At 38.1% G+C, this 27,912-nt stretch overlaps 1 protein-coding gene across 3 annotated transcripts in view; it reads right to left on the bottom strand.

The window, feature by feature from the left end:
- Nucleotides 1-27,912, bottom strand: part of MACIR (macrophage immunometabolism regulator) — a 293,610-nt gene that overhangs the window by 257,242 nt on the left and 8,456 nt on the right. Inside the window, exons 3-4 of one of the 3 annotated variants that reach the window (XM_060143358.1) lie at nucleotides 23,652-23,701; nucleotides 17,742-20,218 (exon numbers count right to left, since the gene is read on the bottom strand). In XM_060143358.1, the coding sequence (XP_059999341.1) occupies nucleotides 19,572-20,195 (624 nt within the window). In that variant the 5' untranslated portion in view covers nucleotides 20,196-20,218; nucleotides 23,652-23,701 and the 3' untranslated portion in view covers nucleotides 17,742-19,571. Of the gene's footprint in view, nucleotides 1-17,741; nucleotides 20,219-23,651; nucleotides 23,702-27,912 lie in introns of those variants that run through there. The other 2 variants (XM_060143360.1, XM_060143359.1) reach the window with 2 other exon arrangements.

The following is a 27,912-nucleotide window of genomic DNA, read 5'->3' as shown; positions in this document are numbered from 1 at the left end:
GCAGGCGAACTCTCAACCACTGCGCCACCAGGGAAGCCCTGTTTGTAGATTTTTTGATGATGGTCATTCTGACCGGTGTTAGGTGATACCTCATGGTAGTTTTGACTTGCATTTCTCTAATAATTAGTGATGTTGAGCATCTTTTCATGGGCCTCTTGGCCATCTGTATGTCTTCTTTGGAGAAATGTCTATTTAGGTCTTCTACCCATTTTTAACTGTTTTTTTTTTGTTGTTATTGTTATTGAGTTGTATGAGCTGTATATTTTGGAAATTAATCCCTTGTCTGTAGCATAATTTGCAAATATTTGCAAATATTCCCAGTCCATAGGTTATCTTTTCGTTTTGTTTATGGTTTCCTTTGCTGTGCAAAAGCTTGTAAGTTTGATTAGGTCCCAGTTGTTTACTTTTGCTTTTATTTCTATTGCCTTGGGAGACTAAGAGTCAGTGCTTTTAAAATACTGACCATGGGGCTTCCCTGGTGGTGTAGTGGTTGAGAGTCTGCCTGCCAATGCAGGGGACACGGGTTCGTGCCCCGGTCCGGGAAGATCCCACATGCCGCGGAGCAACTAGGCCCATGAGCCATGGCCACTGAGCCTGCGCGTCCGGAGCCTGTGCTCCGCAACGGGAGAGGCCACAACAGTGAGAGGCCCGCGTACAGCAAAAAAAAAAAAATACTGACCTTGGTAAATATTTTTAAGCTTACTATTAAACATTTAAATTTTTAGTTCCCCTATGTGTGTGGTAAATTCAGCCTAATAACATATTCGATTAATAATGTTGGGTATTTTTTATGTTATGTATAAGAGATGTGATTTTTCTAGACTCTTCCAGAATAAATTGTAGAAAATTATAAAGCATGATAGAAAAATAGGATGACTTACAAATTACTAAAGACAGGTCCAGATCATTATGTTTTGCTTATTTATATCTATGTCGGATATATCAAAACTGGATGTATCTCCAAATCAACTCTAAATAAATAAGTAAAATGCCATCTGGAGCCTTCTTGAAAATAATCCACTCTTGCACATCCCTGCTGTCCTAGTGCGACCCCTATGTAGTCTGAGTAGCATATGAGGGAGAGACTGTGTGCCATGGTCTGTAACCCACACACAACCCTCCCTAGTGTCAGCAAAGCAAATCAGGACGCAAAGTGCTTATGACCACGAAGCAGATAAAGCAGTTTTGATTTTTTTCATCTCTCTCTCTCTCTCAAATGTGAAGACTCACTAATGAAAAAACATCTAGTACTAAATTGAAATAATTTCACAATATCAAGGCCTTTGAAAGTGGATATTATGGAACTTGGGGTTAAAACTGAGGCTGTGGTTATCACTCAAGACAAAATCATCTGTAGCTAATTCTATATGAATGATGAGAAAAAGCCCTATGCACCTTCTCAGGGTTCACCAGCCTTATCAGTACTTAGTACTGCGAAACTGCCCATTGGGCTTGGCAAACATGTTTAAAGGGGTTTTCTTTTTCCATTTTTATTATCATTTTATTTGTCCAGAGAAACTTTTATCAAGCTTTCAGTCTGTGAATTTGTCTTCATTTGTTCATTGCTTTCTACAATATGTGTCCACTTCAAAATAAATAAATATTTGAAATTATTTTGTTTTTTAAAACCTACTAAGCATTAATGGTTTCTCCCTTTGTCATACATTTCAGTTATCTTTGTGATTTTAAGTTCATTTTCACACACAATATATGGTTGTATTCTAATAACTGAAATGTGCAATTTAGATATTTAAAAATATATCCCAAACTTAATTATCTGACCAGTAAGCCTTCTAAATCCATTTGAATAAAGATTGTATATTTACCATTTAGGAAATCTACAAAATTCTCAATTTATTATTAGGCACATGGAGAACTACCCAAATGCATTAGAAATGAGACCATTCAAGTACTTAGCCCTCACCACTTCAGCTCTACTCAAGATATTTCAGTCCAGTTTCTAATAGCTAAATGTCACAGTTCCATGCCAAACACATCAAGGACTTTCCTGGCACCAGTGTGCCTACTTTAGAATGAGCGATATTTCAGAGTCATCAGAATTTATCACCCACTAAATTCAACTTAATAAGGCTGCATCATCCTCAGTGTTTCAGCTTCATGCACAATTTATTATCATTTCATATGAAAAGCTAAAAGCTCAGAACACACATATACTATCTTATTCCTAAAAAGAAAGCCCTTTTCTTGAGCAGTTTTAGACACTGGATAGCAATTCAGACTGTAATTGAGTGTCTTCTCAGATCATCTGACAGAGTTCACATTGAAAAAGAGATTAAAGACAAAATGTCAGGGTATTCCAATTGTGAGGAAATCCCTGCATTCTCCTTCAGCCTTCAGCCCTTCAGCACTGACAAGATGAGAAGCCTCAAACAAGGACTCCCAGGGCCTTTCTGAGAGCAGACACAGTCTCTAGCTGTCCTCAGGAGCTCCTTGTATACCTCGGAGCAAGGGAAGACATGATCACCTTATGTGATTTCAAACTGAGTCTGGAAATGCACCTAATCTGTATGTGTGTCTTTTCTTAACTTTTTTTTATTACTTTCTTCTGTTTTACAAGAAGGAAAAACAACAGACACCACACACAAAAATTGAGAAATTCTTTATTTAAAGAAATAAAGTAGTGTGTATCTCTTATTCCCATATTCCTGATTTTTCCCTCCCCTATTCCCTCTCCCCTTTGGTAACCATAAGTTTGTTTTCTATGTCTGTGAGTCTGTTTTTGTTTTGTATATAGATACATAAATAGATAAGTAACAAGGATTTACTGGATAGCACAGGGAATTATACCCAATATCTTGTAATAACCTATAATGGAATATATTCTGCAAAAAACAATGAATAACTATGCTACATACCTGAAACTAACACAATATTATAAATCAACTATACTCCAATAAAAAAGAAAAGAAAAGAAAGAAGTAAACTATAAGTAGGGACTGTCAAAAAACCTATATTGGAAACATTAACAAGGATGTAACATCTTTTGTTGGCCTCTAGGTAAAATGGCACATCCAAGGTTATTTTAAATTCAGGATAATGGCTACCTTGAGACTTCATAGGAAGGTGCTAGTTAGATGTAGGTAATTCAGATACAAAACTCCTATACTTAAAAAACAGGAACTTTGGGACTTCCCTGGTGGTGCAGTGGTTAAGAATCCGCCTGCCAATGCAGGGGGCGTGGGTTCGATCCCTGGTTGGGGAACTAAGATCCCACATGCCATGGCGCAACTATGCCCGTGCACCACAACTCCTGAGTCTGCACTCTAGAGCCCATGAGCCAGAAATACTGAGCCCGTGTGCCACAACTACTGAAGTCCACATGCCTCTCTGCAACGAGAAGTCATTGCAATGAGAAGCCCACGCACCACAATTAAGAGTAGCCCCCTGCTGACTCGCCGCAACTAGAGGAAGCCTGTGCGCAGCAACAAAGACCCAACGCAGCCAGAAATAAAAAATAAATAAATACATTTATTTAAATAAATAAATAATTAATTAATTAAAAAAATTTAAAACAGGAACTTTAAGGATGGGGGAGGGGAGCTGAATCTTCTCCATACTGACCTAATTCATTAGGTCGGTCACTTGTTACCAACTAGATATGCAGGTTGTGTGCTCATCTTAAAAAAGGGCTATGTTTCCATTGGAAAAGCAACCACAAGAGTGTCATTTTCCCGACAGTACCAGTGTACAAACAGGTATCTATAGCGGGCAAGGCAGCGGGCGCCACAGCACACCAGAGGTTTCCAGCAGTGCTGACACGCTATCGCGGTACTCTCCCTAGTCTTACACATTGAACAATAACTCAAATCCATCACAAGATCACTTGTCATTCCTCCTCGGTTAAATGGGTCTTTATTTTTAGAGAACAATGGGAATTAAAGGAAACTGGAGGCCTTACATCACAGAACTATAAATAGTTGCTGTTAAATGCAGCCTCATGTTTTTGTTTTTCAGTTTTAAAATGAAGTTGATATTTGAGAGGGGTTATTCATCTGCTGAACAGTTTATGATGCCCCGGTGATGTCATCTTATCTAGGTGATTAAGGACCTATTTAGTTTTTCAATCAGACAAATCACTAGCTCTCAACAGGAATTTTAATCAGAAGGATTGCTTGCTGTGCTGAGACTGTCCCCAGCGAACACAATGTTACTGACCTTTCCTCCACAGGAAATTTAAATTTGCATCATTTGGCTGGTTAGGATTTCTGCCATTTCCCTGTGGATCAAGATTGGAGATGAACTTTCAGGTTCAGTCATACATTAAAAACACAAACGTAAGCTGTGAAAAGCCAGAAGCAGAATGATGTCTTTCCCCTGATGCAAAGGTCACTGCTGTTTTTTTCTCATTCATTCCAGCTGACCACAGGCTTCTACACTTACTGCCCCCATTTAGGGAACTCAAATTGGAAAACAGCCATACTTATAGGCCCTCAGCATGTTCACTGCATTAAGATTATCTACTACATTTAACTTTGCTCTCTCATTTGTATGTTAAAGGAAAAATTATTTTCCTTGTGACAAACTAGACCTAACAGGACATTTTTTTAAAGTTTGTAAATGAGGTTATATTTATTAGAATAATTCTGTTTTGGTCTAGAAAGTTCCTGCCTTGTACCACCAAGGGAAAAAAGAAAAAAGTCCCAGGTAAACATTCCCTGGAGAAAATTGCTACTCTCAAAATAAGCAATTTCAGGGCGCAAACTCATAAATCTGCTGTGACATCAAGTTTCTAAGTAAAACTTGTTCAGGGAATCACACAGGAAACACATCCCCGACCCCAACAAGAGTCAATAAGAAGTAACTTAGGAAAGCTAGTTACCATGATCTCCAGTTTTAAATTTGCAATTGTTTTCGTATTTCCAAAAGTGAATTCATAGATTTATATAATTACAAAACACTGCAATCTCTTAGGATCCTATACAACATTCACTTAATGATTTAGGACTAAGAGAGAAAAGGTTAAAAAGTCTTACCCTAGAATTATACTAAAAATGAAGCCGATTTAATAACCAAAAAAAGGACTCAGGACTAAAGCTTTATTATACCTTACTTAAAAGTAATGTTGTTTGAAACCAAGATAAGCCTACATTTATTTCTACCTCAACACTTAGCCTCTAAATAAATTTTCAATTTAATCTGTTTAGCCACACTATGATAACTGATTCCAAGAGAACATGCATTTAATTATCACTACATATCAGAAAACATTAAGAAAATATTTAAGAAGTGTAACCCATCATAACTAACCCATTAGTCTAAGCTTGGAAGCAATTTAGAAATGCCTTTTAAAAGTTTATCTAGGGCTTCCCTGGTGGCGCAGTGGTTGAGAGTCCGCCTGCCAATGCAGGGGACATGGGTTCGTTCCCCGGTCCAGGAAGATCCCACATGCCGCGGAGTGGCTGGGCCCGTGAGCCATGGCCGCTGAGCCTGCGCGTCCGGAGCCTGTGCTCCGCAATGGGAGAGGCCACAACAGTGACAGGCCTGCGTACCGCAAAAAAAAAAAGTTTATCTATAAATTATGTAATTCCATTAATTTTGCAATCTGTATAAAAGATGCTTTGTGGTTTAGTCATGGAAGGGCAGGGTTTTTTTGTTTGTCCTTAAAGAAATTTAAATTAGTGGGCTAGAGACTGTTTCATCTTAATAAACAGGTTTGATTATGCATTGTTTTTACGAATTGCCTTCACCATTAAAATGAAGCATACAAATGATAAAAAAATCATTTCAGCAATCAGCTACGAGCAAATGCACAACTGCTTGACACTCTTCCTGGGAACTTGATTCAGATTTGACATCAGCCATATCACTTCTATTGCACAATATCAAATATAAAAGACATCTTGATAGGATAACTTCTTCATAACAGAAGAAAATGCCCCAAACTGTTCCTTTTAAATTTATTTTATTTATTTATTTTTGGCTGTGTTGGGTCTTCGTTGCTGCGCGCGGGCTTTCTCTAGTTGTGGCAATTGGGGGCTACTCTTTGTTGCGGTGCGAGGACTTCTCATTGCGGTGGCTTCTCTTGTTGCAAAGCATGGGCTCTAGGCGCGCAGGCTTCAGTAGTGGTGGCTCGTGGGCTCTACAGCGCAAGCTCAGTAGTTGTGGTGCATGGGCTTAGCTGCTCAGAGGCATGTGAGATATCTTCCCGGACAAGGGCTGGAACCCGGGTCCCCTGCATTGGCAGGCGGGTTCTTAACCACTGCGCCACCAGGGAAGCCACCCCAAACTGTTTTTAAACTGAGTTTTCATGGTCTGTGAGATGCCATGGCATTACTTTAATTATAAAAAAAAAGAAAATCAATAAAAGTCAATAAAAATGAATGACGCAAACATCCTTAATTACATTCCAAAGGCGAATAGATGTCTGTTTTTTTAATCATGAGTTGGAAAAAAAATGAGTAACTATTGCACCATACACTGTGCTAAGTGATTACCTGGCTTACATCCTGCACAATAAATTTTTAAAAACTGAGTCCCAAAGATAGCTCAAGGTCATAGAGCTTCAAGTGTGAGAGCCAGGGTTCAAGCCCAGAATACAAATCCAAGTTCTGTCTGATTTCAAGGCCCACGTTCTTTCCATTGCATATTCTGCTGTTTGGTTTCAGATTGACCTGGCTCCTTACAGTTGTACAGCTTTCAATGCGATGACCAACCTTAACAGCACTGTATAGATGAACTGCATGCAGAACAAAGATAACTGCTTCCCCAAATTCACCTTGCTCTTTCCCGGGAGGTTTCCTCGGACCGCCCTACCCTGGGAATTCTGGGTAGGACACTCTGGTCCCTCTCTAAGCGATTACAAGAAGTGCCCAAGCTAAACAGTGCATGCAAAGAGATTTTAAAGTCATTCCAGCATAATTATCCTAATCAACAAAAACCAACTACAGCTCAATCAAACTTCAGAGAAGAAAAGCTTGAGTGAGAGTTAAATAAATTGAAGTGTAAGGTCAGGCTTTTATAAGGCGTTCCAGATTCTATCACCTTGCTCTAATTCTTGCATATTTCAGCAGTCACGTTTTTTGTGACTTCACAGAAATAACAAGACATTTTAAAACTCCCAGGATAGTTACAAAGTACTGTTAACATACACTGTTCATCCACATATAGCCCAGGGCACTGAGAACATTGGGATAAACTTGGAAGTCTGCAATTGAAAAGTTATTTTTAAATATAAACCAGGTGATAATTAAAAAACGGGGGGGAGGTGAGTGTAACTGAACCAACTTAGATTTTTTTCTCAGTTTCCATACTGTTTGCATTGCTCCTTTCATTTCTGACACTATCAATGTCATAAGGGTTTGAACAAATCTAGAGCAATTATTCGGAAACCCTCACATATAGGCTGACTTGAACATCCTAAGGCCTTATATTCACATACTTCTTCAAACATTGAGTAAAATTATTTACTTGCAAAGATTCTTTATCTCTTTTTAGAAAAATAATTTCAAAGTTTCTTGACTAGTACATCAATAATAGCATATGACTATTATCAAGTTGTCAAACCGATGATAAAACTATCATGACAACCCAACTCCATGATACCGTTGGTTATATGTACACAAAGCAAAGAGAATGGAATATTTAACTAAAAGAAAATTCATATTCTGAACATTAACTGTTATCCTTAAGAGCCACCTACTACCTAATTTGGTTCAAAGTCAAGGCATTGTATGTACACAGTAGATACTCAATATATAACTTACATAAACCTAAACACTCAATCTAGGAAATGGTCAGAGGAAATAAATATACTAACCCTGTAACAGTGACTGACTTCAAAACAAAACACTGATAGAATGAGTATGAGGCATGGCAAGTATGAGGCAAATACTGAGAAGGAGCAACAAGACTTCCCAGGTACACTGAAGGCAGACTGTGGATGGGAAGTTATTCATTAAACAGCCCACATAAAGAGGCGTATTAGCACAAAGTTTTCATGGAAGAACCAACTACACAGAGGGTTGTTATAAACTCTGATTGTGTGTCTAAATTTGTATGAATGGAATACTAAAAGCCTTTAGGTACAAAATGTTTTGAGAATCTCTGTAATTTCTAAAAGGTCCAATCACACACTCAACAGAGCCCTCCTCCACCCCCATTTTCCATTGCTTCAGCTGTTTTTTATTAAAACTAGCAGCTACAGAGGAATAGTGAATGCAGATTTAAGCTAAACAGGCTATTTTGCCTTTTCCATTTGCAACCAAATAAAATTTTATTTTTAAATTTTTTGCCAGTTTGTCCATTTTTCAGATATATCACCAAGCCTCAAAGGTAAAAATTGATATCATTTTGAGTCTTTGCCACAGAATGAAGAATTCTACAGTTGTGCATTAAAAGACAAATTTGCTTTTACGTCAGAAAGTATGAAAAAGTAAGCTGCACCAGTCATAAGAGATTTTTGGGAAAAAGATCCAGATGGCTAAGATACTTCTATACGAAAAATTAAGACAAGCTGAAGTCTCAACAATCCTCGTCAAAGTCAGTTTGCACAGTGGCTAGATGACAAATAAGGGCATTGTTAGTAACTCAGGAAAACTCCAGCAGAAATAACTGAAAATTTCCCCTCTGGGTTCTCAGCTTACCGTAGGCAAACTAAAACAACCCTAAAAACAGAAATACACCCTAGAAACAGGAACAGGCATTGGGATGACAGCCAAACAAGTCTAATGGAGAGATGTAAATATGCAGGTTATGGTACACGCAAACATTTTCCCCGTTATAAGGAGAGTAAAGAAACAATGAAAATGGATCTCCTTTCTTATTAAGTAAAAGTAACATGTATGCTTTACAGGAAGTTAACTGGGCTGTAGCTAACTGTAGCAAAGTTAACTGTAGCAAATACAGTAGTCCCGCTTATCCGCAGCATACGTTTCAAGATCACCAGTGGATGCCTGAAAACTTCGATAGTACCGGATCCTATATGTACTATATTTTTTCCTATACATACATACATACCTATGATGAAGTTTAATTTACAAACTAGGCATAAAAAGAGATTACCAATAACAACTAATAATAAAACAGAACAATTATAACAATATACGTAACAAAAGTTATGTGAATGGGGTCTCCCTCTCAAAATATCTTATTGTACAAATTTAATGCCTTTCCATCTTAACTAAGCACTTATCACGCAACTGTGACCATAACTTTTGCAGTGTGAGGTGTGACAGCAAAACCAGCAAGTTTCTTTCTCCTTCTTACAATTTCACGAATAGAAGATTCATTCTTGCTGTAGACCTTAGCAACCTGAGCATATGATTTTTTTTCTTTATTGAGAACTTCCACCTTTTCACTTAAAGGAAGCACTTTATGGCCTCTCTTTGGTATATCTGAATTGCCAGCACTGCTACTTTTCCACTTTGGGACCATTATGAAGTAAAATAAATTACCTGAACACAGTGATACGTCCACAGTCGATCCAGTAACCAAGATGGCGGCTGAGCGACTAACGGGTACGTCAGATCTAGACAGCATGAGATTTCATCACACTACTCAGAATAGCTGTGCAATCTTAAACATTTGAATTATTTCTGGAATTTTCCATTTAATATTTTTGGATCTCATATAACCTCACACCAGTAAGAATGGCCATCATCAAAAAGTCTACAAACAATAAATGATGGAGAGGGTGTGGAGAAAAGGGAACCCTCTTGCACTGTTGGTGGGAATGTAAATTGTTACAGCCACTATGGAGAACAGTATGGAGGTTCCTTAAAAAACTAAAAATAGAACTACCATATGATGCAGCAATCCCACTACTGGGCATATACCCTAAGAAAACCATAATTCAAAAGGACACATGTACCCCAATGTTCATTGCAGCACTATTTACAATAGCCAGGACATGGAAGCAACCTAAATGTCCATCGACAGATGAATGGATAAAGAAGATGTAGCACATATAAACAATGGAATATTACTTGGCCATAAAAAGGAACGACATTGGGTCATTGGTAGAGATGTGGATGGACCTAGAGTCTGTCATACAGAGTGAAATAAGCCAGAAAGAGAAAAACAAATATCATATATTAACACATATGTGTGGAATCTAGAAAAATGGTACAGATGAACCTATTTGTAAAGCAGGAACAGAGGCGTAGACATAAAGAATGGACATGAGAACACGGTGGGGAGGGGAGGGTGGGATGAACTTGGGAGACTAGGTTTGAGATAAATACACTACCATGTGTAAAACAGATAGCTAGTGGGAACCTGCTGTATAGCACAGGGAACTCAGCTCAGTGCTCTGTGACGACCTAGATGGGTGGGATAGGGAGGGTGGGAGGGAGATGCAAGAGGGAGGGGATATGGGGATATATGTATACATATAGCTGATTCACTTCATTGTACAGCAGAAACTAACACAATATTGTAAAGCAATTTTACTCCAATAAAAATAATTATAAAAATAGTATTTTCGGACCTCAGTTGACCTCGGGTAACTGAAAATGCGGGAAGGGAAACCGTGGCTGAGGGGGTGACGACTGCAGTTGTTTCTGGGGTACGTTACACTGTATAGTTTGATGAGAGCAGGACGGTGGTAAAGATGGAGAGAATAGTGTAGGTTACCTGGAGGAAGCGCTATGGACCACACCTAACTCTGTGCCTTGAGCTGGAGCAGCCTGGGCGTAGAGAGGGTGGGGGTCAACTCTGGCTCTTAGAAGTTGCAGCAGCAACAGGGGAAAGAAGGCAAGGAGTTGGAGAGGGAGACGAGTGGGAGGAAGAAGTCACCTTCTAGACACTTTCTGTCATTGTTGCCAAAGTTCCTGACAACAAAATGTATCAGAACACAGTCTCTGACTCTACTCTTTTTTTTTTTTTTCAGGATAGGATAGGACACTAATCATATGAGTAATTTAGCTGTCAGCAGAAGAGAAATCGACCACTGGGGAGACATATTCTGTAAGGGTGTCACACGCCAAAGAATGAGATTAGGAATTCTGCCAATCTTCTTTAAAAAAAGCTCTTCAAATTATCAGAGATGGCTGCCTGAAAGAACTGTGGGATGAGAAGTCAAAAGTTCTGCAGGGCAAAGCAGTATCATGCTCTTAAAAGACATGACTAAACAGCCATCACCAAGAACACGATCTCACTCGAGGCACTAATAATGGATTCTGAAAGTAGGATGTTCAGCGAATATTTCACCACATGGTTCGGAAGTCCCTAACCAAAAATATAACATGTGCACAAGAAAAGGTTCACAAACTTCAGAAACCTATCAAGACAGGTGGGTTCTCTTCTACTATCTTTTCTTTCCCAAACTGTATCAAGACCTCAAATTAGGAACTAGAAAGCAAATCCAAGAAATTGAGGAACTTACTGCACTGGATAGAAAATTACTAGCAAGAAAATGTAGAATAAGAATCAAAATAAAACTGTCCACAAATATTTTTAAATGGTTCTTATTTTTTAATCTTCCTAAATCTCAAGGCCATGTTCAAACATTTAATAAGATAAAATTCTAAGAAAATATTTTGACCTCAACAAGAAGAATTTTCAGGGTATAATGGATGTGGCTATTCAGCGATTTTCAAACTCATGGTCATGAGTTAAAAAAAAAGTTTAAAAAAAACTGAGTTGATATTTCCAATAAAATGTATACTTATTCATCTATTTCATGCATTTACTATTATACAAACTATTACTATTATATGGCAAACTACATACATGAGGTATACAACAAATAAAAAGGTTTTAAGGATAAAATTTTAAATATTTTAAAAGCAGTCTAATATTTTCTTCCCTCACCCAGGTGGATCATGTTTGCACTGCTTGGGATGTTCACAGTTCAGAAAACACAAATTTACTTTATTAATTGCATGTGAGGGGCAACATATATTCACCCATAACTTACACTCACACACACGTTTGAGATTTTGCAATATTTTATCCAAAAACCTTGAATTTAAATGTAGTGCTTTTATATCACTATATAGAACCTTTTTAAAGCAGTTATGGGGTGAATGAAGATACGGCAAATCAGGGTTTCAAAGACATTTTATTACTGCCGATGGCTGCACTTTACTCAGCAACTACTATGTGACAGGCATTTTATATTACATGTATTATATCTAATTCTCACTATATTCTCAACTATAAAGTAAAAATTATTCTTCCAATTTTATTTAAAAAATGAAATTAAGGTTCATGATCAACCACATCCTGCAAATAAGTGGTAGAGCCAGGGTGGGTATCTTTAAAACCACAAAATCAAGATGATCACAATTACAGGACATTATGTGAAGGGCCAAGCATTTTAACTGTTTAGTATTTTCTTTGTTTACAGCTGGCTCCTTAAAGCAAAGAGAGGGGAACTGAGAAATAAGCTGTTAACTATTAAAAATTCTTTAGGTTAAAAAAAATAACCGCTCCCAGACATTTCCACCTGCTTCTCTTCCCCTCTCCTTCAGCAAACAGTACTTTTAAGTCCTAGAAAGACACGTGCAGGAGAGATTTCTGGGAGTGGTTACAGCAGGTACGTTTCTACTGATGCAGTTGCCCAAAACCTTAGAGCTGTGAGTATTGTTTCCCAAAACAACATCCTTTAATCTTAAAAGACAATTTTTTTAAATTTGTTTTTATTTATTTATTTTTGGCCATGCAGCTTGTGGGATCTTAGTTCCTTGATCAGGGATTGAGCCTGCACCCTCAACAATGAAAGTGCAGAGTCCTAACCACTGGGCTGACAGGGAATTCCCTTAAAAGAGAATTTATTAAGGATAAGTTCTGGAGCTTGCAGAGCAGGGCATTCATTCTGTTTTGCACTGAAGAATAAGAGCAGGAGAGAGAAAGCCAGCTAGATTCCCTACCCACTCTTCTTACCAGGCTGATTGTGCAGTAGGAGCATCTTGGACTTCCACTCAGGACACAGAGTTTCCAGCTATGTTCCCAAACAGGGCCTGAAACTGGCTACTTGGTACCAAAATGCTTATTCCTCGTCCAGGCACAGATGCAGCTAATATCTATGAAGCCTCCGGGCTGCCGAAGTCAAAAAAAGATGAGAGGGTCCATGAGCCTGGAGAAGCTACTTTACAGTAAAAAATTGGTTGAATTAGGAGAAATGCTAACTGTAAAATGTTGTTTGCCACTTTAAGAACCATGATTGGAAATTTCACTGCTAAGTTCTTCACCAGAAAACATGGGTTAAATTACAGTTGTGATTCAGCATGATTTCCTTTGCTGGAGATTTTTAAAAAGATATATGACTGCTGTCCATTCAGCCATTCTCTTCTGCCTGGGAAGTCCTCACCTCTCCTACCCACCTGGCAGATTTCTCTTCACTCTCCACACCCAAGCATGGCTTCCCTAGTGAAGCTTTCCCCACAGGTAAGCTAGAATTAGGAACTTTCTCATCTGTGTGCTCAAAAAAATCTTAAATCTGTATTTAATTAGAACCACTCATTTTAAAATGCAACTATTTGTTCTTGACTATGGTTTCTGTGTTTACTCACCTTGTATTCCCATCACTTATTACTGTGCCTGGCACATAATACATCACAACAAATATTTGGTGGATGAAGAAATAAAGGTTGAATCATGAATCTGAAGGAGCACTAATTCCTACAGATAAGTTATAATAGATTCATCTCAATCGTTCTATTTCAAACAAGGATTTGTTTGCTTTTATACACCTTATATAAAATCCATCATAGTTCTTTGAACATTCTCTTTGTAGCCTTATAAGATCACTATATCTGGTTGTCAATATACAAAGGAACCTTCTCTCATTACTAGTCACACCACAAGTCTAGCCTAACACAAATGAGATAGCTCTTACAACTTTTCTATTCACAAATTAGGAACCATTATCATCTGCAGCATTTCCTATAATTTCTAAACAGAGTAACCCGGCCCAGTGGGGAAAGTCATGTTTTCAATTGTTTATTCTCTGGCATCTCTAGTCAAAAGGTTCCTCAAAAAAAAAAAAAAAAAAAAGGAAAATTTTAAAGAAAATCTGAAGGAAAAATACACAATCCCACCTATTTACTTTGAAGGCTTGATCTAGCAAGCATTTAAGAAATGAATTTCTGGTGAAAAAAAAAGTAGTTAGGCAATGTTATACCAAATGTAATGTGTGCTCTTGCCCTTAAAAAAAGAGTCAGTCTGTCACGTTTAGAGAATATCTTTCTGAACTATGAGTGGATTACCTTATGTGGCCTGCCAGAAAACAGTATTCACTCCTATAAATACCTAATCCCTTAAACATTTCCCCCATAACTGCATCAATTTCTCATTAGATGAGCATGTCACTAAACATATATGTGAAACATAAGAATAACAAAACTCAAACTTTATAAACATTAGAAAGTAAAATACAGAAATCTACCAAAAATGCAGGGTTCCAGGTGGTCATTTCAAAAACAATCTGTATTAGGAAACTTCTTGAGCAAAACACTTACCATATAGTAGTTTCATTTCTTACACAAACTACATCAAGAATACACATTTTTAAATGTACTTCAGACCCTAAATAATTAAAGCAAACCTCTCAGTCACCGCCCCCCCCAACCCCAGGATAAAGGGCAATGCAAGAGAAAACAAATCACTAAAATATCCATTTATTCTCTCATAGGTCTCACCTCCCCTGTCCCCAACTCCAATATTTCAGTTCTTTAACTACCCCACCACCTTAACTCTTCTCTTCTAGAAAGTGGGTCAGTCCATCTTAGCAGGCCACCTAGAAGAAAGGTGGAGGTAACCACTGAACGTTACTGGCATGCCCTGACCCTTCTCAGATTCAATTATTTTAAGATTTTGCCTTCCCCATATTTTTCATCTCCCCAAACTTCCCCATCAAGTCACTTTTTTTCACTTTCTACACAGACAGCAATGTTAAGTGAGCACATTCAGTATATAGGCCAAGCTACTGACAGAAAAATGAATAAGTTCCTTCTCAGATTTCAGTCCCGTAGGATTTAAGCTCCTCTCTTAAATTAATATTTATTCTACAAAACACTCACTTGGCATACATCTTATGCTACCTTGCCCTACCTCTCCCAATAACAGGCATGTCCTTGAAGGTGAAATCCATCTTAAGCTCTTTTGTCCCCAGAATGCCTGCATATTCTCAGTAGGCACCTTCTGAATTCTCCTCTGTTCTCTGGTTAGAAGACTGGGCCCAGAATGGCCTCCTCAAAAAACGTTCAGACCATTTTTAAATTCACACTATAACCCACTGCAGAGGGTGTGGTGGGCAAACAGGTTTTATCTTCACTGTAATGTTGATCAATTCACTAGCAGCTGCCTAAAGTGCTGGGTTAAGAAAGATAATAAGGTCACATATGGACTCAGAGAGAGAATGTACACTGATACTAATAATGGATTAGTGATGTCTGCCACATGCACAGGTAGGGAGCATGGTGGTATGCATGCTCAGTATTTGCCACCTCCACTCTAAACCCTGAGCCAAAATCTGAATTTCATTAAGTTCAAGAACTTCTTACTGCTTAAGTTCCTTTCCCTAACTGAAGCATTAGACCAGGCACAGAGGGTTCAAGGTCTTCCAAATATATATTTCCACATATAAGCCTTTTACGTAAAAGTTTGGTGAAGAATACTCTTCCCGGTGAATTAGACTTAAAGGTCAACATCATGGACCCAGTGTTCCCCTCCCTCTTTGCACCGGCACACAGTAAGAACCCTTTCTCGAGAGCATTCGGTAGCAACTTTTAAAGTGCCGTTAAACTTTTCCACAAAAGCAAAAGCATCGAAGCTCTTTATTCCAGAAGCAACCCCAGCCAGGATCACTTAAGGATTCCACTGTCTGTGCAGCAACTCTTTCATTCCAGTAGATGTTGCGTTCTTCTGTTTAAAGAGTTCCCTTTTCTCATCCTGTGTTCTCCGATAAATCTGTACATCAAAGACAACCCCAAGATCGGGGTGACAACATGTAGGAGATCTGGTTTCAGATCTTTCCTCTGAAATAATTTAACAAAACCTACACAAAGTCATTTTACTGTGGCAAGAATACAAATTCAACATTTTCCCCCCAACTAAAGAAGTGACCTGTGAGCCCAGCAAACTCAAAATAACGTATCAAACCCATTCTTATTTTGATTTCTTTCTAGTAGTGTTCTCATCAGCCAGAAAAATCCTGAATTTTTTTCTAATGTAATGTATCACAAGAACCATTTCATAATTCTAAAGCACACTGCAAAGTAGAATGTGCATCCTTAAGGGCTGACAACCTCCACTTCTAGCTTTATAATCATATTTATTATATTTCCAAGGCAATCTTCCTCATCAATTTCCGCTACCCTAATCCAATTCCATTGTGTAAAAAGGCAATTCTACTTAATACTTGCTGTCCTCTCTGCATTACAGTGATGTACATCCTTGCTCTCTCTCCACTCCAACTCTTCTAGAGCATTTACGCCATTTATGCTTGACAGACTTGTCTTCTCCCTTCCATGACTGAGAACAAACCACTTAGGCCACAGTCATTTCAAAGTTCCCTTAAAAAAATTTTAACGGCTATAATGGAATAAAAGCCCTTCCAAGACAAAAGTATGTAAGAATGAGAAAATTAGTAAACATAGGTTGCTTTTCCCAAGATCTCAAGTAATATTTTCTTCAGTGAAAGGCCGATTTGCCTTTAAAAGTTCACTTAGAATCTTCTAAAAGCTCCCACACCTCAAATATTGAAATCATTTAAATAAACATCTGAGGGAAGGAAAAGACACAGCGAGCCACACTTGGGCATTAAAGGGCACAAGGGGCGATGGAGAGGACTCAATGGGTCTCAACAGTAGCCTAGCTGAGCCAAAGGCAGGAAGACATGGGGATCTGAACAGGTTTACATTTTAATCCATCCCCATAGAGTCTTTTCTTCCCTGACTGCCGATGCTGGGAGCCCTGGAACCAGAAGTACGAATGCAGCAAAAGTCGAGGAGCAAAAGAAGCTCACCTGAGACTGAGGCAAGGACTGAACTCTACTGCTACTTTAATGCAGCAGCTGAGCCTAAGAATTAAAGAATTAAGAATTAAGAATTAAAGAATTAAAGTTATATGATACTGCAATGTATTTTAAGATAATATCAGCAGGTATATGATGGCCAAATGTATGCCCTGTTTAGCACAGAATATCAAATTGAATGAAAATGGAGGGGAAAAGAATTTAAAAATAGAAACCATATTAAAAGGCTAAAGAAAATGTGATTTTTTTCCCCCCAGCTTAGAGATCCTCCCTAACCTTTTTTCTTGATAGGATACCACTACCTACTACTGGAGCATAAGCACCAAGTGTAGGGAAAGCAAGACTGAGCTAGTGAAGGGGCTCTGCCAACACATTCTGAAAACCACTGACCCTGAGTTTCGAAACTTTCTTTCTAGGAAACCAAACTTTAAATTATATATATTTACTAATCACATAATAGAAAATATATCTCAAACTTTTAACCCCCCCCCTCACTTTTGCTGCAGAGTTTCACACCTGTCTTTAAAAACAAAATGGAATAGCTACATATTTTTATTTAGCTTAAGAAATTATGTAGGCTCATGGGCAGAGACAGATCTCACAGTCACACAGTTGTGTGACTCAACACATACCATTGCCATGAATACATCCTTCACCTTGAAATGTGAACGAGCACCAAATGCAAAATTATTATTTTATTTTCTTTAACAAAAATGGAATCTAAAAATAACTGCTTTGGTGAATCCTTGAACAGTAACTGGCCTGTTGATGATGGACCTCATTAAAGCACAACACAACAATGTGTGTTTATATCACCCTTTTATTTCATAGTTAGAAATAATACAGTTCCACAGGGTAAGTCATCAATAAATAATGGTGTTTAATCATTAAACGTAAAAATCCCAACTCTTTGGCATCTGACAGGATTCTATTTCTTGTCAAACTAATGACTGTATAGATATAGTTAATCTTAGTGATCATTCGTCAATACAATATGTTACAAAGGTGCAATTTACTTTAAAATGTAAAATAGCTGAAAATTTCCAGCCCACCAAGAAATCTGATCAACTCAGTAAGATATGGGCCAACTTCCCTGAAGCTCTTTCACATGATTTGCCTCAGTGGAAGTATAATCAACGTTGATTAAGAGTTCCTAGGGTTTTCTAATACTTATTCTGCTCTAAATAGTTTGTCATTCATTCTGGCCAAAGAAAAGTCACATCTGCACCAGGAATGACCCACTCATTTAATTAAAAGGTGTTCTTATTTAATAAGCAAGATTGCTAACACCTTAGAAACTCACAGCCCCCAAAATAAAATTTAAAATAAGGAGGTCTATGCTGCCAGAAATACCAATTCAGTAATAAATTGCACCTTCAAGAGTCAAAAAAGAAAAAAAGAAATAGAAACTTTTACAAAAGGTACATTACATACATTTTTTTTTTCAAAATATGTTCAAGAATAGTTGAGCTGTATTTGTTACTAAAGCCAGGGCATTATTTCTTTAGCAACAAATTAAACCAGTGCAATTGACATAAATTGTTAAGTAATCCAGGATTAACCCATTAAAACTGTAGAAGCACTTTAGGCTCCTGCACTAATCCTAGAAAGTGGAATTTCAATGAGTGCCTGTGCTGCACAGAACTAAAACTGAAATGACCCGATGCCATGCTGAATGGTATCACTTCATACTTAGTTTAAGCATTTGAGAGTAGAAATCATGAGTTCCTCTATTAGAGTTCCATTCACTTACAGAACATTCAGATGCAATCAGTATTATGCCTATAATCCACAATTTAAAGAATCTTTTCCATTTTAAAGTTCCAGATGAATTTTAAATTAGAAAATAAGCACTAAGGAAACTTTTTCAACTTATGAAAACTTCATATTGGAAACTTTCCTGTAAAGTTTCCCCCCACCCATTGTAAAATAAATACTTTGTATCCCAAATTTAATTTTATTAAGACACACTTTAATAACGCTATAAAGAAATATTTTACAGCCATAGAGATCAATAACTTTCCATGCGGAAATAAAAAATTCACTGCTCAATAATATTATTGAAGCAAGTGAAGAAAGATTATTCTCTTGTCAATTTGAAATGTTAATTTTTTTCAGTGCAAAACCAGTTATAAAATATTTAAACTCAATATTTAAAAATAAAACGTGGTCCAATTTAGCAATCTTCAAGTTCTAAATTTCATAAAACAAATCATTACATATATTTAATAGTAAAGTACAGAGATTAAAGAAGTACTTGAGTACTTAAGATATAAATTTCTAATGAATCATACCAAGTCAGCAACAACCAAGCAGATAACATTTCCAATTTGAGTATCAGAATTTTAAAGACGATATTACTGTACCAAAGCCTTTTTTTCCCAGCTAAAAAGCAATACAAACTAATGGTCAACATTCTGTTTTCCTTGCAGTTGCGTGCTCTAGAATGATTTCACCTCAAGTACCTGTGATTTCATTCCTGTATTCAAAATTTGATCCAATTTTTATGTTCCAGGAACACTTAGCTGATTTAACCATCTATAATGTAAAGAGTCCTGTACAGAGTACAACAGTGGAATTTTCTAGCCAAGTGTAGGCTGACCTAAACTGGTTTACATCCTCTGCAAGTCACTCATGTATTATTCCTAGCAAACACACGGTCCCCTCTGAGGGTCAGGTGTTGAAGCTGGTACTGTAGCACTTCTGTGTCAGCTGGCTCCTTGATGTTCATTTTATCTAGATTGAGGTAGTCCAGAGATTTGGAGTGAGCCCTCTTACCTTTAAGAAGACAGAGAGGCAGAGGCCCATGGAGGGCCTTATAAGGTTCATAAGGTAAAGATTTAGTGCACTTGTCTCCTGAGCTGGGCATCCGCCTTCGCCTCCTGCCATTGACAGCTGGAATCTCGTATGGCTGGTAGTACCTACTTCTGGTTTTATACAAACGAGAGGAACGGGCAAGTCCTGCATCCAGCTGTTTGGAGCGCAAGGAAGGCACAGCTTCTCCCTTACTCTCTTCACCTCCTGTGCACTTCTGGGCTAACTTCAGGAGTTCCTCACCAGTCGTGAAGCCAACCAAATAGTTAGAGTCCATGTGGAGGATCTGGTAGCCTGACACAGTCCGGCGCATCGGCGAGCACGGAGTGCTGGAACAGCGGGGCTTCTCCACCTCTGCCTTTCCCGGGGAGCTCACCTCGGCCACGGGCAAGGGCAGGGTGGTCAGGGTACTTCTGGACTCTCCATTAACATCTACTTCCATTTTAGGCACCAGTCTGCACACTCCTAAAAGCAGACAGACTCAGATTAGAAGAGTGTAACGATCAGAGCCTCGGGCCAAGCTGGGTGGTTTGAGAAGGCTCAGGGAGCAAGAAGTAACACCGGCCGGAAAAACAACCAATGTACATCTGACAGACTTTTATCTATGTCTATTAAATGTTCCACAGAAAGCATGAAATGACTACTACTTCTCTGCCTTCAAGAACTCAAAGGCAGGTTAAATTAAAGTCTGAAGGACTACTGAAAGGTTCATATGGAGAAGCGTTAACAGAAAACAACAGCAATACTTCTCTAAATGCAGCGCTCCTTTCAATCACACAGTTTATTCCTTGATGCGATTATTAAGCAAATCCAATACAGAGCTCAACATAATGAAGCAAATAAAAATAATCATACACAATTTCACAAGAATCCACAAAACATTTCCAACATAAAAATTAACTTTAAAATTAACTCTTCAGCACAGCAAAGGAAACCATAAACAAGACCAAAAGACAACACTCAGAATGGGAGAAAATATTTGCAAATGAAGCAACTGACAAAGGATTAATCTCCAAAATTTATAAGCAGCTCATGCAGCTCAATAATAAAAAAACAAACAACCCAATCCAAAAATGGGCAGAAGACCTAAATAGACATTTTTTCAAAGAAGATATAAAGACTGCCAACAAACACATGAAAGAATGCTCAACTTCATTAATCATTAGAGAAATGCAAATCAAAACTACAATGAGGTATCATGTCACACTGGTCAGAATGGCCATCATCAAAAAATCTAGAAACAATAAATGCTGGAGAGGGTGTGGAGAAAAGGGAACCCTCTTGCACTGTTGGTGGGAATGTAAATTGATACAGCCACTGTGGAGAACAGTATGGAGGTTCCTTAGAAAACTACAAATAGAACTACCATATGACCCAGCAATCCCACTACTGGGCATATACCCTGAGAAAACCATAATTCAAAAGGAGTCATGTACCAAAATGTTCATTGCAGCTCTATTTACAATAGCCAGGAGATGGAAACAACCTAAGTGTCCATTGTCGGATGAATGGATAAAGAAGATGTGGCACATATATACAATGGAATATTACTCAGCCATAAAAAGAAACGAAATTGAGCTATTTGTAATGAGGTGGATAGACCTAGAGTCTGTCATACAGAGTGAAGTAAGTCAGAAAGAGAAAGACAAATACCATATGCTAACACATATATATGGAATTTAAGAAAAAAAAAATGTCATGAAGGACCTAGGGGTAAGACAGGAATAAAGACACAGACCTACTAGAGAATGGACTTGAGGATATGGGGAGTGGGAAGGGTAAGCTGTGACAAAGCGAGAGAGAGGCATGGACATATATACACTATCAAACGTAAGGTAGATAGCTAGTGGGAAGCTGCTGCATAGCACAGGGAGATTAGCTCAGTGCTTTGTGACCACCTGGAGGGGTGGGACAGGGAGGGTAGGAGAGAGGGAGACGCAAGAGGGAAGAGATATGGGAACATATGTATATGTATAACTGATTCACTTTGTTATAAAGCAGAAACTGACACACCATTGTAAAGCAATAAAACTCCCAATAAAGATGTAAAAGAATTTTTTTTTTAATTTAAAAATAAATTAACTCTTCAACTGTGTTTAAGGGGCATACAATAAAAGATAAAAGCTGATCAATTTCTCCAAAGAATCCAATTTAGACCTAAAAAAATTTTTAAGGTATGGAGGAGTCTTAAGGCAAGGTTCCCACAAACCTTGTAAATGTTCTTTATTCCATATCTCCAATCAATTATTTAAAGAAAACCATTTTGTAGTTTAAAAGTTAATCCTAAATCCAGTAAATCAGGCCATTTTTAATATTAAACATATATAAAAATCAAATGTTATTTGATTATTTAATCCTAAAATATACCACAGATTTAACAATTATTTTATTCTGCAACACCTAAGACACTGCACTTTTGAATAGTTTGGTAAATGGCAGAACAATTCACAACAAATACTAATATTATTCATCACAATGATCACGTGACATATTTGGAAAATCCCAGCAACCAGAAGTACCACAGACAATGGCCAGGTTCCTAGGAACTTGCAGATGGAATTTTGGAAAATAAAATCCAAGGGAAACTGAGTGACAATGTCACTTCTGATAAACTTTACCTCTACTTGATCTTCAATTAGAAGTAGGTAGCACAGCTTTAAATGTCTCAGATCACTAATTAAAACGATGTCAACTAATAACATGTCAAAAAATGTGATTTTAAGATTAAATATTTACTGAATTAGGCTATTATATTAAATAACTCTCACGAATCCCTTTGTAAAACAAATAACCTTTTCCTAATTGAATCATTTTCTAAAATTTGGGTATTCATTCAAAATCTAAGCAATCAGAAAGCTAAAAAAAAAAAGTCCCAACCTTATTCCTTCATTTGCATGCTGTATTTTCTTTTCCTTCATTAGAAAATAAATAAACCAAGACTATGAAGAAGTTACCAGATGCCATCCTGTCCTCACTATGGTCCACACATCTCTAGTACAACTGAAAACTAATATCAAGAATGATTCCTGGGGCTTCCCTGGTGGCGCAGTGGTTGAGAGTCCGCCTGCCGATGCAGGGGACACGGGTTCGTGCCCCGGTCTGGGAGGATCCCACGTGCCGCGGAGCGGCTGGGCCCGTGGGCCATGGCCGCTGAGCCTGCGCGTCCGGAGCCTGTGCTCCGCAGCGGGAGAGGCCACAGCAGTGAGAGGCCCGCATACCGCAAAAAAAAAAAAAAAAGAATGATTCCTGAGGGCTTCCCTGGTGGCGCAGTGGTTGAGAGTCCGCCTGCCGATGCAGGGGACGTGGGTTTGTGCCCCGGTCCAGGAAGATCCCACATGCCGCGGAGCAGCTGGGCCCGTGAGCCATGGCCGCTGAGCCTGCGCGCCCGGAGCCTGTGCTCCGCAACGGGAGAGGCCACAACAGTGAGAGGCCCGCGTACCGCAAAAAAAAAAAAAAAAAAAAGATTCCTGAGATAAAGTAAATGTCAAAGGGATCCATATAGTTTTGCTTATTACTTACTTTTTACTCTAAATCTTAGACTATTTCCAATTTTAATTTAACCAAAATACCTTTGTCCCTCAACACTTCTAGCTTTAAATTAATTGGTTTTATTCTATTTTATTAATGTAAAAATAAATTTATATTTAATTGTATAATTTATTTCTCTGTTGAGAGGATGGGAATAGGAGGTGACTACCATGCATACTTTGATATGCATGCAAAAACCTGAAGATTTCTCATCTAATAAACTTTAGAGGGCCATATGAAACCTCATCAGATTTTATGCTGAACAAACAAATGTTTACTCTAAGCCAAATGACAAATTAATCCTTCCTTTCCCACTAATTCTGCAGTCCAGAAAGAGCACAAGAGGACAGATCCAAGGCCTCCAACATACCTAACCTGACAGGCAGCTACAGGCGGGAAGTGTTTCTCTGATACTTCATTCTGAAAGAGAAGGAGAGGAGGGTCAGTGAAACCTAAATAATCAGGGCTGTGGAGGAGATGGGGACCACCCAAGGGGAGTTACCTAGGTGGTGACACTCAAGCCATCAGTCCACATTAAGTGACAAACCAGTCTAGGTTTCTTCCAAATCTGGCAGTCCATGACAGTCCATGGATTTCCACCAGTAACCTTACTGCATTCCCTGGTATATTATAAACTTCCTAAAATTCATGAATTCACACTTCACCCATTCTGAATTGGGTGATAATTCAAAAAGAGCCTAAGCTGGAAGTCACCTTATTTGCCCCTTAGTATAAAAATTGCTAAGCGAGCTAACAGCGTGCAAAGTCACAGTAAAGAAGAGTGGGCACAGGCTTCTCTGGTCAATGCAGTCATCAAAAGTTTGCTCCCTCACTAAGTCAATCCTGCTCCATCAAGGCAGACCAAGAGGAATACTTAGAAGCTCTAGGGGTTGAGGATAATGAATGGCAGGATACAAAGGTTTGAGAGAAAAAGAAATTATATACCAGCTTAAAAATAAGTACCTAGAAAATCAGAAAAGTGAAGAAAGTGAGTGAGACAATGTATAAAGGTCAAGATTTGGTGTGACAAGAAAAAGACACTTCTGTTAGATGAGTAACTATGACTGGTTAAGTTTCCAGCAGCCAAAACACCATAAAAAATATCACCTGGCTTGGGCAAAACTATCCAACAGGCTCTTCAGACATCTAACCTGATAGACAATGATTTAACCTAGATTGTTCAGCAGAAAATGTAGTTTAAGAACTCTGGAAATGTCAACCAAGCAGCCTACCATACTTTAAGAAAACTTACCATATGTAAGAAACCTACTACACTTTACTAATGTAAACAACACACTCCCTGTAGATAACACTACTTAACCAGAAAGTTAAAGAAATAAGCATTTCTAATATCCTCTAACAAAAATTTTTAACCTAGGAACTAAGGATCAATGCTCTATGTAACACTTCTGAATGAGAGTCCTGCTGTACTGGAACATGAAAAAGCTCATTTTAGATATTACATACATAACAGCTGCTACCTGCTGAACCTCTGATGAGTAATTCTAAGGGCTGGAAAACTGCAGTTTTTAGTTATAAAACATCAGTACTCCTGCTCCAAACGATTGCATATTCTCAAAACTAACAGTTCTTTGAGGTGCTTTCATGGTCTCTGTAGCATACTGTCCTATATACAAGAACATCTTCAGATCTTGACACTCATGTAGGAATATGAATGGTGCAAACAGGACTCAGCAAATTGCACAGATTTAAAAAAATGATCCTTTTTACTTATATTTTGCCTTTCTAAAGAACATCTACTGTGTGGCACTAAGAAAGCTATGTGGAAGCTGGCTGATTGGCAAGTAAATATTTTATTTTTAGCTGGGTAGAGTGCTGACTAAGCAGCATAACCTTCCACTCCTCAATGTGACCGAAAACAAAACTTTTTACGCTATTAAATTGCCGAAAATTTCCTGAGTAGATTTAAATATTGGAGCAAGATCCTGAGAGCAGTTACACAATCAACGTTTACTTATCTTTTTAATGGGCAGCAGTAGTGTAGGTACTGTCCCATCTGAAGAGGGGGAAGTACTCTCTAAAAAAATGGGGGTGACATGAAAGACAATAAAGACCGAAAGGTCTCAAAGTCAGCATATATGAATGTCCAATAATTTTCACTGCAAAATTTCTTATTAAAGGCATTCATCAGGGAACTCGGCTATCGTGACTACATTGGATGTAGCCTGTGTTAGCAGTATAATCTTTGTATTTTACCATGAAAACTCTGCTTATGGGTTTGTTATTTTTAACAATATTCATGACTAAGCATTTTGTTTTATATTCTAAAATAAAACTTGTATCAAAAAAACATACTGCCAAGATAAACAATTACAAAGCACTCTCCGTAAATATTGCAGGTATATGTGCAACAGGCACCACGCCCACTGCATCCTTAAGAATAAATGTGAACCGAGAAATCAAGGCCCACTGCTAACTTCTGCACCACAGAGCACTACAAATTGGAGACCAACAACAGAGACCCCTACTGTTTCCATTAATGCCTTTCATATGCAGTTTAAAGCAAAAATAAAAACTGGAAACAGAAAATATGATACCAGAAGCAGCAATATTCTGTGGAATAGAGTCTAGAACAGAAAATGCAACAAGCATAAAAAAGTCAACTTGTAGTTGAACACTGCTTTTATAACTGAGTTTCATAAACAAGTACCAGAAACAACTGTAACTTTTTAAAATGACACCTAAGGGTCTTCAATATCAAATTCCCTCACAATCCAATCAGCAACAGTGGCACTCAAGTATATTTATACAGCATACAGAAGACCTGGCAATGTTCACAGGCACCACTCTGTTTCTTTGAAATATATGAGGACTCAAAACTAGACAACGCTAAACAAGGAAACACTTCAATATTTACCAGGAAAATGTACACAGTGTACATTTTTAAAACATTGGGTACAGCATGCAATTGTGAAGTTTAGCTGAAACTAAAGCAAAAAGTCCAAACCACAACACACATGTAGGGGAACCTGATATATCAAGACCAGCACATTCAAAAGAATGTGACCATGGAATCTACTCAGCTCTGAACACCCTCCAAGAGGCCAAACTTCCTATACATTTGGCACCAGGAGCAACATTTTGAAAATATAACCTAGATGCCTCAGCTCCTTAGACCAGCTCTGAAAATAGCTGATAAGTTTCACAACTACTATACAAAGAATTATTTTGAGAAGTACTGCATTCCGGGAGTGTTTTTTTTTTAATCAGGCTTATCAAAAAAAGTCACCCTCAGTAATCAAAAAACTGCTCCAGTATGCTCGAACTGTTTTTAGCAACACATAGCAACAAAATTTAAGACAAAACAGATGTAATGTAACTGTCTAAATATACAGAACAAAAATATCATGTGAACAAAATCTTTTTCAAGAGGTACCTGAAACGAACCATTCAGAACAGAGTCATTCCTTGGGAAATGGAGTCCTTCCTAAGCATGACCATTATCAGTCCAGTGATATCTAGATCTATCTAGTTTTAGTGCCAGAGTCATCTAGGAGTTCACTTTCCCGGAACATCCGATTACAGAGAAGAGGACATGTAAGCCGTGAAGGCAAGGGCCTACCCAGGGCCAGGTGTGCAGTTCCAGGTCTCCTGGCTTCAAGTCCAGTTCTCCTTCAATGTCATCATGCTGTGCCTCTAGCACATGGTTCCCAAAGCTGTCTACACACTGACACATCCAAGGAGCTTCAATAAATACTGATGTCTGTGCTCTATCCCAGGTCTGTGATTTAAATCATCTGGGGTGTAGCCTGGGCTCTGATATGTTTAAAACATACCGCAAGTGCTTCTAATATGCAGACATGTTTGGGAACTTGTCTTATAGACATAGAACTTAACAGATAGAAGAATTTCACTCCTGTAAGTTCCTGCCTTCTCTTCCTTAATCAGTAATTATAGTCACATTAGTGAATATCGTTTTTGGCTGCTTCCAACTGCTAACAACCTATCCCTAAGGTCTTCTAATTTACTGTTTCTAATCCACTGCTGTGCTTAAAAAACATCTGCTAATCAAACTTGTTAAAACTGGATATAAAATATAAATAAATTTATGCACTGAATGAGAATTGGGCTTCTTCATCTGCACATACTTTGGTATAGTTACAGTTATTTTAGCTTCTTAGAAGCCTCTGTCAGGTACAGCCACTTTGGATCACAGTTGGGCAATTTCTTATAAAGTTAAATAAATGCTTATTAAACAACCCACCCACCTTACCTGTAGGTATTTACCTAAGAAACATGAAAATATATGTTCACACAAAGACCTGAACATGAATGTTTATGACAGTTTCATTCATAACCACAAAAAAACCTGGAAACAATCCAAACATCCACCAACAGGGTAACGGACAAAGAGACTGTGGTTCATGTATAAAATGGAATACCACTCAGCAATGAAAAGGAACAAAGCAGGATTACACTAAGTGAAAGAAGCAGAGAGAAAACGTTATATACTCTGTGATTCCATTTATATGACATTCTGGAAAAGGTAAAACTGCTGGGACAGAAATCAATCGATGGCTGCCAAGGGCTGAGGCTGGGAGGAGAGGGCATACTACAAAGGGGCACAAGGGAATTTTGTGGGGGGGATGAAAATATTCTATACATTGACA

Source organism: Lagenorhynchus albirostris, chromosome 3, assembly GCF_949774975.1.
Source record: "Lagenorhynchus albirostris chromosome 3, mLagAlb1.1, whole genome shotgun sequence".
Taxonomy (NCBI): domain Eukaryota; kingdom Metazoa; phylum Chordata; class Mammalia; order Artiodactyla; family Delphinidae; genus Lagenorhynchus; species Lagenorhynchus albirostris.
This window is presented reverse-complemented; position numbering and strand designations above follow the sequence as displayed.